Below are 11,412 nucleotides of genomic sequence, written 5' to 3'. Positions count from 1 at the left end.
TTAATCAACTACGTTGTTAGTCAATATGTTAGGTCCCCCTTAACCTGACAGGACACACAAAGCAAGCATTAAGCAGATGAAAATTAACACTGAAGATGGCATTAAGCTAGGGATCATTGAGAATCCATCTGTGTTTGCAGGTATAGCATAATAGCAGCCTAGCTAGCTAACCAGTAAAGGATCATGTATTACCTAGCAGGAACGACCCTTGCTACATTGCAAACTGATTTATTCTTCCAAATTTTAACAGAATGTCATCTTGGTCACCTTAATACAAAGAAGTTAAACCAAGTTGCTACTGCACATAAACTATACTCATAAATCTCACTCTAGCTATGGAAGTTACTTTTTCAAATGATGAATCTGGATATTTTCTACATCCCGTTTCTCGTAATCACCGCGGATTCTGCTAGCATAGAACTTCCCCCAATTATATCGTTGGTATTTGGCAGGGTTCTGCTCATTTAGTAGCTCTTCCAGTGGCCCGATGTTGACATGGTGAGAAGGTAAGATTAGTACTGGAATTGAGAACCTTTCCTTCGCAGTGTTCACTACCACCCAGTGCTCCACGCTCTCAAAGGTGTCATTACTCCAAACCTATACAAACAAATTCAATGATTCAGTAAACAATATATATAGTACTTTGAACTATAGATGAAACTTGACAGTCAAGATTTCAGCTAGCCAATTAATGCCAGTATTTTGTATTTTCATGCCTGAATAATGTCGCTGACATTAACGATAAATGCACCTGGAATTGGCTTAACTGGTATCCATTCACCGTCTGATTTTCTTCTTATTTCCAATCCTCCAACATCATCCTGAGCAAGGACAGTTAAGGCACTGAAACCTTTGTGTCGACCAACCACAAGAGCTAGGTGGGGGTTAGGGCAAGGAGGACAGTGATTTATCCTACAGAGGCTGGTTTGGTCAATGAAGTAGCCATTTAGCCTGTTAGCAGGCAAACCTAAGCAGAAACAAGTTTCAACAGCCTATAACCAAGCTTCTCCACTTCTCGAGAATACTCCTGACATGCTTCGCTGGTAAGATTACAATCTATTAGTTAGGATACACAATCTAGTGGAAGAGCAACATTAAGACCAGAACTACTAGTAGCTGTAAGATCTGAACTAATAGGAAAATGATTTACAAACAAACCAATCATACAAAATCAAATAAAAAAATTATCTGATCAAACATACTGTCTAATTCTTCTATAAGTATATATTAAACGAACAGCTCGATAATTTAGGACTAGTAAATCTATATATAAATTATTATAGTTATAGACACATCCCTAATTAACTAATAAAAGTATCCTGAGAGTGTTGGCCTTACTATTGCGTAGGAAAATAAGCAAGTTACCTAAATTCAGTAGGGTACTGAGGCCAACGATTACTTATGGTCCTCAATTCCTGATCATCTAGGTTATCCATGGCTGGGACAAGTCTAGGATCTTCCAGCGAGAAATCAAACACTTCCTTCCAGTCCCTAACATTCTTAGTATGCTCACTATCATGATACCCCATAGAAGTCCCTTCGTCTCGCTTCACCTTCTTTTTTCCCTCGATTGGTTGATCAAAGAACTCTTTCGCCATCTTCACCATTCTTTTAGATAACTCTAGAGGTACACCATGGTTAATTACTTGAAAGAATCCCCACTTCCTGCATGCATTTCCTATCTCTGAGACAATTTCTTTGGTGCCTCCTGGCTTGAAGTGAAGAAATTGATTACCGGGACTTCCTCAGGTTCTATGACTTTGACATTAGGTCTGTTTTCAAGATCTTGAATGAAGGACAAATCTAAATCTCCCATGGTACAAGATAAATCTTAGTATGAAGCAAATGGTCTGTGTTTCTTGCAACAGAAACTAGGAGAACGTGTGTTAAAGGGGGCTTTCAGGTGCACTGAATCTAGACATTTTATTAGACTACCCCCAAATGATCGAAGAAAAATGTTGCATAGAGTTGTTTAGCGACGGGAGTACGGTAAAATTTGTTTTTTAAAATTATTTTTTATTTTAAAATATATTAAAATAATATTTTTTTAATTTTTTAATATATCAAAATAATTTAAAAATATAAAAAATAATAATTTAAAGCTAAAAAACCGGTGATTTAGGCTTTATGATTTTGATTCTAGGCATGTCTAAGTTTTTTTTTTAATGATTTTTTATATATATATTTTTTTAATAAAATTCATATTAAATAAATTTATTAGAAAGTATTTAAATAATTATCAAGTTATGTATGAAGCTAATAATAATAGTGTTTTATATAGTAATATTAACAAATATTTTTTTAATATTTATATATGAAGCTAATATGCTTGATGTTTTCTTAATATATTTCCTCATTAATATTCAATACAAATAAAACATCTATTTTCTATCGTAGATTTTCTATATGATTTTTATTCTATTTATTATTTTTATATTATTTTGATCTATTTACCTAAAAATTATCCATTTAGAGTTTTATTTATTTATTAAAACTTGCTTTTAAGATTGTAAGAAGTTATAATTTCAAAAACAATAATTAAAAAGAAAAGTTTTAATTTTTTTTTGTAATTAAAAAATAAAATTAGCCAAATCTTAGGATCAAACACGTATTCGAGCATCCATCTTTTATTTCTTATAATGAAAATCAATTTCTCACTTTAATTTTTAATTTTATATAATTTATCAGTTCATGTGTTTCTCATTTCATTTCAGAGCACATACACACCACCCTTCCAGTTCTTAAATAAAAACTTTCATGAGAGTTAAAAATTGAAATGGCACGATATGCATGAGAATAGTTACTCGCAAGCCAAGAGGCAAACCCTTCACTTGCAGAGACCCGAGAGATTGTGTGCATTGGGGGGGCTCATTCAGGCAAAAACAGGTCATGAAAGAGCAACACAAACTAGTCCCGCATTGTCTATAAATCTTATTAAGACTCCTAACTGCTGATTCATTAAAAACCAATCAAATTCATGTCAAACATAACAATTTCTCCTTTTGTTCTTATATTGTCTGACATGGGATATAAGCTGTTCAGCTTTTGAGGCTAGCATTCAAAATTCAACCCTTAAATGATCTAAAAGAATGTTCAAGCTAACGTGGATCCGTTGATTTAGGATCAGACAGCAAGACCCATTTTAAGATGAATTTATCTATTTACAAACATAACTAGTGAGAAGTTGGAGGATGTAAGAAAAAAGAAACTGGTCGAAATCGAGTGATCAAGCAGCAGGCATAGATGTGGAAATGACTACATATGACAAGTACTGGAGCCCATCCTGGATTTTGCTCACTGCAGTGGTCCGGTCAGTGCGGAGAAGTTCAGAGAAGGCATTGACTTTGTCCTGAATTGATGATTGTTGGAAGTTTTCATGGGAATCTGCAGTAGCACCGTTTATGGCTGCTGCGTAAGCTTCTGCTACATCGGAGATGCCTGGATCAAAATAATAAGCTCAAACTATCAGATAAAATCACCTATCCATATCTTTTTTACCTGTAGACAATGCGCAATGCCACAATGGAAAAAAAAATATATGAATGCATAAATAGGTAGACAATAAATGGTGATATCCTGAAACCCATAATGTGCATGCCACTTGACTGCCATCATTCTAATGAGTCTTGTAATGGTTCGAATAGATCTTACAAGACCAAATATTTTCATTCCAAAAGAAAAGACAACAATTAAATAAACCAAGACACCCAGACAACCATTTTCTAAATTACCAACTTGATTACATTCTACATGTGCATGCTTCTCTTTTCTAGAAGTCAACTCCATAATATTCTCAGCACCAAAATGCCAGGCTTTCCCTCATATAACATAAGTAACTGATTTTAGTAGGAAGGTCTTTCGTTAACAAAACCCACATGGACAGTTCTTACAAACAATGCATCTGCTCAGTGCTACATAAGTTTATACATGCCTATTAAGAGCGGTGATTTCTTCCAATAAAATGGATTTGAAAAAACTAATGATTTAAATAACAAGAAATCAGAAACTCGGAGAATTCATTCTAAATGGCAGAACTTTAGAACTTGTTACTTGGGTCAATGATTTCAGGAGCAAACCTGAACTGCTAAAAGATTTGGAGGGCCTTATCATGTAAAGACCATATCAAGTAGAGATTCAATAAGATGCCTAAAATGCTTAAAATAGAGAAAATAGCAATAAGATTAGAGCTGGGGGAGTCTTGTAAATCTACCTGTGATAAAGCTGTTAGAAACTGCTTCCACATATCCTGCCATTGATCGTGCCTTAGCGCGCATCACCTTAGCTTTTTCAACAGAATCTTCAGGCCAGTCAATGTCCACAATATCCCCATCAGCATCTTCTTGCTGACCTTTGTTAGTATTGGATATGACAGATTTACCAAGCATCAGAAGTTGAGACACTGCCGAACAGCACATTTCAGAGAGTCTCTGCATAGGCATGCATAGTTTATCATATTTTGCCATCTTCAAACAGTGAACGAAATGTGAACATAGAAAAACAAATAAATAAAAGATATCCCCATACATGGACCCCCTCTGAGTGAAGAGTTTCAAGTCTTCCAGCTGTCCTTTGAATTATGTCATTCAAAACTTGTCCTGCTAAAGCATTTGTGAACCTGTAAATGACAGGAAAAGTTTCAAGGACATGTGTACAACAAAAACTAGAAGAAGTTCAACTACAGCAGACAGCCATATTTCTATTGCTGTGGTTGACAAATGACAACTGTCACCACTCATGATTGGATCTTGTGACATCTGCCTTGCAACCAGTGATTATAATGAAATAACAAAGCGAACATGCGGCATCAAGTTTAAACACCGATGAGAAAAAATCAAGGTTGTGTGAGGTAGAAAATATACAAATCAAAAGATTAAGATAATGAGGAATAGACCAACACTAAATACAGGAAAACAATAGTTCCACTACTGAAAATCCTGGAAACCCAAAACAGCTTCATAAATAACAGACTTGTGAAGAGAAGTACAGAGTACATGTTAAATTTCCAAACCGAATACAAAAAACTTGTATGCGTCAAGCAAAATTACCCTGCAGCCATGTCAGCAGCCTTGCTGACGCTTGAATCATGTAAATTTTTCATCTCGTCACTACTTCCCTCAGTTGCAGACTCTATTTTCTTTCCTTTTTCAAACTCTGCAGCATTCCCATCCATTTCAGTGCTTAAACTAAAAATTTGCTGAACCAGTTTAAGCTTTCCATCATATGCAGACTTCTCTTCTGATGACAATTTAGCCTTTTTGCGGTTAAATAACAGAGCATAATGGTTGGACAATGCCTCCAACTCCTGATAGAATTACAAACCAACACTTTCAATATTCACTATCAATTCAAACAAATGCAAGTTTCAAGTAAAAGGCTAGAGAAATGACCTCCAACTGTTCTGGACCTCCATATATATAGAAACACCGATCAAATGTCATCTCCTCAAGTAAATGATCCTCATCAGCTCCTTTTTCAGAGTTCTTAGTGTTTTTCTCAACTTCAATACCAGTCTCTGTGATCAGTAGATCCATGGTTTCCTTGCCTACATATTCAAGTACTTGCATTCCCTTTGCTGTAAAAGCTTTTCCAGTCTGCAACATGATGGCTAGGGTAACCAACAATGAAATTTGGAAAAAATAAAAATAAGAGGAAGAGCTAAACAACAGGATTCACAACCTCAAGTAAGGATGGTGCAACTGAACCGGCTGATCCTGGTAAGCTACCTTGCTGAATTGAATCCGCAAGGTTCACAGCAGAATTCTCGAGCCTGAAGAAAGACATGGGAAAAAAAGCACAAAAAGAGTGTGAAAATAAGACATCTGGGTTGAAATATAGGATCTCACAGCAGCTTACCACTCGAGTTACACTTTTCTATTCTCTGTTTTTAAAAATAAAAAAAAAATCAGACAAGGAGAGGTGGTTGGGAGTTCTAAGAGCATACATAAAACAAAAATGTTGCTACCTTTCTTCCAAAATGCGGTGCTCTCACAATTGTACCATTATTTTCCTTTAAAATTCATAGGCCGGTGCAAACTAGACACCCTTCATGACCTTATCTCATGAAATGTTGCTACCTTTCATGGCATTTTCCTATTGGATCTTATCCTGATCTCCTATACTCCTCTTTCCAATGGATGGTTAAGACTAGATATGTAAATGAATCCTTATATGGTTTAGGTTTTTCTTCCAATCAAACTAAAATTTATAATTAATATCATGCACAAAGATGGAGGCAAGGCTTACAGCTGCAAAGACAAAAGCTGAAAAAGGAAACAACACCACCAAAAAGAATCCCCATAGCAGCTCTATTTGTTATTCTCAACTAGTTTCTACATTGAGTTTGGAAAGGAAAGAGACAAGAAAAGTCTGTTATGCTTTCAGGATTAACCATTAATAAATTTCCCTCAATTACAAAGGAGATTTTCAATTGCATGAATAACAAAGTTTAGCTGTGATGATTAAAAACCTTACTTTTGAACCAGATTAGAACCCCCTTTCCAAGCACTTCCTAATGCCTGCCAAGCTCCTGAAGCCAAATTCTCCACAGAGTGATCAAGAACCTTCAAGCCCTAAAAATGTTGGGAAAAAATGATACTGCTTGCAGAATTAAACAAGGCAACTAATATCACAAAAAGATGAATAAGAAATGCACTTCAAGTACCCATGTGCAAAAAAAAAAAACACAATTCTGTAAAACAAATATTAGCGCCAGCCAAATGAAGAAATTCACAAGAATAAAGCTGTAACATGATGAGGCAGAACTTCAAAAGGTGTGATGAAAACAAGAGTGAGGCAATACATATTAAAATTTTAAACAGGTGTCAAGTAAAGGGACTAGAAGCCAAAGCAAGTTATAGAACTTGAAGATGCAAGAAAAAATAGTTATAACTGTGTCCAGTGGAACTACAATGACACGTCAAATTTGAAACAGCAATGTGCAAGTAACTTGCCTGGCCAAGGATGGAATCCTCACTTGCTTTTTCCAAGTTCTCCAAAGCAGATTTCCGAAGCTTGTCATCTTCAGTTTCCTCACCTTTGGTTTCCTTATCACTTGCAGATTCTTCTTCCTCTGGCTCCCCTTTTGAAGATTCTGAGTCCTCGGCAATATTCAAATCTGTGATGCTTTTTGCTGCCTTTTCTGCAACCACAGCAGCCTGCACACGCAGAGGAACTATTAAAAGAAATCCAAGCCAAATCCACCAACAACAATGCAAATGCAAAATAAATAGGACAACATATTCTGAAAAAAAAACAATTCCAAATCCCACCTTTTGCGTAATCCCAGTAATTCATAAACAAACACTCAATTGTTCATCAAAAAATTAATCCTTTTGAGCAATCATGTCCCAACAGATGGGAAACCAAGTAGAAACCTTGGTGGCTTCATCCAAGTCAGGTTTTATTGAACACCGCACTTAAACATGAATAACAAAACTTACCTTTCTTTTTCATATTCTTTAAATAGAAAGAAACCCAAAACAGTTTAAAGTTTTTTTTGGTATGAATCGGGGCTTAACGCCCTAAGAAATTAAATTAAAAGTTCAAATGAAGAAACGGGATCAAACTTTGCCGATGAAAACTTCCATTTGCAAACCCGCAAGCAAAACGGTTTTAACATATAGCTTTGCCATAAAGTAGATATTTCCATAGAACTTAAAAAAGTGTAATGAAAAAAAAGGTGTAATATCACAAAGTAGATATTTCCATAGAGGTTAAAAAAATCACCATCAGTCCAAGATCACATTCATTTGCAAAAACAAACTAGCATTTTCCCGGAAAACAGAAAACCGAAATCGAAAAATCAAAAAGCAATCCAAATCAAAAAAACAATTCATAAAAAAACACTACTCTAAACTTAAAAAAAAAAAAACATTTTTTCCCATAACAAACCAGATCTAGCACTAAAGAAAACAAATAAATCCAAACCCAGATTTCATTAACCCAAAAAGAAAGCAAATACTTAAGGGAGTGAATGACTGAGTGATTAAAAAAAAAAGACTCACATTGCGAGAGATCTCCTCAGCTTTCTTTTGAAGATCAGATAAAACAGAGAAAGCAGAGAAACCCCACCCTCCCCATCCACTGCTTGTTTGTGATTCCTCATGTTTTTCTTCTTCATGGGGTTCTTCTTTAATTTGAGGGTTTGTGCCATCTTCCATTGCTGTCTTCTGTATCAATGGACCGGTATTGAAATTCGAAGCTTTTCCTTTCTTCTTGTTTTTGAGTTTCAAGTCTTTCTGATTTTTAAGGTGAGGATCGGTCTGATTCGACGTGGGAATTAAGGAATTGGGCTAAAACGGCAGCGTTTTGTTGAAATTACATGGGTATCTGGCGACACAGGTTAAAGTATTATAACGACCTGTTTGTTTTTTATTTTGGATTACAAAAGCGATTTTGAAGAAACTTTAATTTCTTTATCTTTTTAAATTAATTTTTTAAATTTTTTTTAAATTGTTTTAATATATTAATATAAAAATAAATGTTAAAAAAAAAAACAAATAAACTGTAAGTCGGCACTTGACAGTTGACACATGACCAGACTCGTAAAAGAAGCTTTTCCTCTTTCGTTTTTTTTCCTCACCTTATTTTTCTCTCTCAAAATATTTGATTTTGGCCCCTGGAAAATCTTGATTTTGCTTTACTAGCCCGTGAGTTAAAAAGAAAACAAATGTAGAGTCCATGCAAGGTCTCGAGCCGAAATGTGCAAAGTGGTAAGAATAATTAGCCTCTTTTTTTTTTTTAAATCTTCCAAGCTCATGTATCATCGAGTCCTGGGTAGGTCGAAATAATTAGTTTAAATTAGTTAATATATTCGCATGATGAGGCGGGGTGGGTGTTTTTTCATTTAATTATGTGATAATTAAAATATATATTCTTGGAGAATTTGAGGCACTAGAATGCATGTTAACTAAAGCTACATGGACAAACTCTAAGAAATACGAAGAAATCAAGGGATCAAAATTAAATTTTAATGAAAACAATGGGGGTTGAATATGAAAATATGAAAAAAGAGGGACCAAAATGGAATTACGTTGCTGCTAGGGGTATCAAATATGGAGAGCATTAATATTAAGGGACCAAAATGGACTTTCACTATCAATTGAGTCTTTAAAAGGAAATTTTACTAAAACTACGGGGACATAATCTAAAAAACTCAAGCATTGAGGGGCCAAAATGGACTTTCACTATTTAATTGAACAGCAAAAGTTCATTCTCTTTTAGTGTTCATCAAAACTACAGGGACCAAATCTAGAAAACATGAATATAGAGACACCAAAATAGACTACAATGAAGTCCATTCTCTTTGGTTTTCATTGAAATGAAATGACTCCTATCGAGGCCAAAACTAAAGAACACGAATATTGAGGGACCAAAATGGACTTTCACTGCTATCTGAACAGTGAAGGTCCACTCTAAATTCACTGAAACTATATCTGGAAACATATGAAAAATGAGGGATCAAAATGGACTACAGTGAAACTCATTCTCTTTTAGTTTTCACTGAAATTACAGGAACCAAATCTGAAAAACATGAATATTGAAAAATCAAAAAGGACTTTCACCGTTAATTGAACAGTGGAAGTCCTTTCTTCTTTGGCATGTCAGTATCTTGCTGTGTTGATTGCGAGTTGGGTTTTGTTTTGTTCTGTTCATGCCCATAGTTGAAATCAAATTGCTTCTCCACATAAATCTATCAACTTTCAGTAGGGAAACGCAGTGCCTTCTTTAATGGACGGTGCCTCTAGATTTCTTGTGAAAACATGGTTGTAAGACCCAACCTTACTTGGATGTTGATTGAGAGTTGCGTTTCTTTTGTTCTTCAGAATGATCAAAATCAGAACAAAGTAAGCCACTACACCACTTCCCAGTTCGGCTTGGAGTGAAGTTATCTTTTGTTTCTTAAACTACTCATTATCTTCATAGCATAACTAGCTAGTCAAAAACTTTAATTCATAGAGCTCATCTCCAAATCAGAGAACCTTGGGAACAAAAGCAACACAGCCAATTAGACCTACGAGCTCTCAAGCAACATAACCATGAAGTATTCTGATTTCAAGTTTAGTCAGTTCCTACCTATTTCATCATGAACAATATCAAGATCAAGATCAGATACCTGCAGTTGCTGCCTTCTCACTATACCGAGTTAGAGTGAGAAGAAGAAGAAGAAGAAAATGATTCACATTTTGTTGCAATTTTAGCATGAAACTAGTTAGCTAATTGTAATAATTAAAGATTTTTATTTTTTTTAAAAAAAAGAATACAACCACATTCTATGTAAATATATTTCTTCTTAATCAAGTTCAGGACCAAGTGCAGCTTGGAGGTGGAATGTAGATGCACCAAGCACACTGACAAGGATCAAAGCATCAGGAATTACAGTCTCCTTGGTAATAAATTTTCTTAAAAGTTCGAAGCTCTGTATTGCTTCAATTTGACATAACCAGTAAATAAGGCAGTCTAAACCACGGAATCCTTCTCTCCGACTGGCTTAAAAAGCTTACAAGCTTCTAGGACCACCAGTCCATTGCAATGCAATTACCCTGCAAACTTCATATTCCAACACTAGCATGGTTTTTATTTTTCCAATCTTCAAGTTCCTTAAATCAGCACAAGCACTCAAAAAGCTAAGCAAAAGTATTCTCATTCCATTTAACACCATTCTCCCTCGTACAAACAACAACTTCAATGGCTAATTTGACAGCCATTTTGAAAATAACCTGAAATCAATGTATTTCACGAAGCAGAATCATTAAATCTCCACTCTTCCAATCCAACCATTACAATTTCACCTTCTGCACAACATGCTGCCACCATTGCATTCTTCGAAACCAAATAAAATCCTTCTTCTTTTTTTTCATATATCTCGAAAAAAAACCCAAGAGCTTCTTTAAAACACCGACATTTTTAATTCATGTCAATCAAAGAACCAACCACAAAGTCACTACCATCACTGCCAGTTTTCACCGTATACGAATGTAATTGCCTCCCATGATTCAAGTTGCATAACTTAGCATAAAAGTTAGCTATATTGTAAGAGTAAACTCATCAATCCCAATCCCACTTCTTCTTCGTTTCCGTTTCAACAAACAATTCAAGGGCATTCCTCTAATAGCCATTCAAGCCGGCATAACCCAATAACATAAATTGTAAGTGACCAAATCTAACAGGATCAGAATCAAATATGACCTTCGCTTGTCTTAAGTTTTGAGTCATTTAGTTAATTAGCAACAGCTGCTACTTGATCAACAACTTGAAAAGCATTGATATAATTAGCACAACGGAAGAGAGATTGACTTGGTTCTTCGAAAAACTGCTTGCCAATCCATGCTTCAGTTTGGTTTACAACAACCTGACCGTCCCACCACTTCAATTTTGTACTATATTCTATGAACATTAGCATCACCCCATGAC

At 35.2% G+C, this 11,412-nt stretch overlaps 1 protein-coding gene and 1 pseudogene across 1 annotated transcript; both read right to left on the bottom strand.

The window, feature by feature from the left end:
- Window positions 1-163: 163 nt before the first annotated feature.
- On the bottom strand, window positions 164-1,952 carry LOC105107516 (1-aminocyclopropane-1-carboxylate oxidase homolog 1-like; annotated as a pseudogene).
- A 979-nt stretch (window positions 1,953-2,931) lies between these two features.
- Window positions 2,932-8,324, bottom strand: LOC105107525 (BAT2 domain protein). Its single transcript, XM_011001482.1, has 9 exons — window positions 8,004-8,324; window positions 6,951-7,154; window positions 6,472-6,569; window positions 5,677-5,767; window positions 5,388-5,591; window positions 5,046-5,302; window positions 4,525-4,615; window positions 4,211-4,427; window positions 2,932-3,438 (listed from the first exon to the last, which is right to left on the bottom strand). Exons 1-9 carry the CDS (start codon window positions 8,157-8,159, stop codon window positions 3,227-3,229), a joined length of 1,530 nt encoding a protein of 509 aa, XP_010999784.1. The 5' UTR covers window positions 8,160-8,324; the 3' UTR covers window positions 2,932-3,226.
- Between the last annotated feature and the right edge of the window lie 3,088 nt (window positions 8,325-11,412).

Source organism: Populus euphratica, unplaced genomic scaffold (genome assembly GCF_000495115.2).
Source record: "Populus euphratica unplaced genomic scaffold, PopEup_1.0 scaffold3.1, whole genome shotgun sequence".
Lineage (NCBI taxonomy): Eukaryota > Viridiplantae > Streptophyta > Magnoliopsida > Malpighiales > Salicaceae > Populus > Populus euphratica.
The sequence above is the reverse complement of the archived record's forward strand: the minus strand, read 5'-3'. Positions and strand labels throughout refer to the sequence as shown.

Bases quoted from the DNA above. Each gene is read 5' to 3' on its own strand.
- LOC105107525 (XM_011001482.1), bottom strand. From the start codon at position 8,159: ATGGAAGATGGCACAAACCCTCAAATTAAAGAAGAACCCCATGAAGAA. The intron at 7,155-8,003 runs GTGAGTCTTTTT...CTGCGTGTGCAG, and splicing joins CTGAGGAGATCTCTCGCAAT to GCTGCTGTGGTTGCAGAAAA. The intron at 5,303-5,387 runs GTCATTTCTCTA...TAATTCTATCAG, and splicing joins GAGGTCCAGAACAGTTGGAG to GAGTTGGAGGCATTGTCCAA.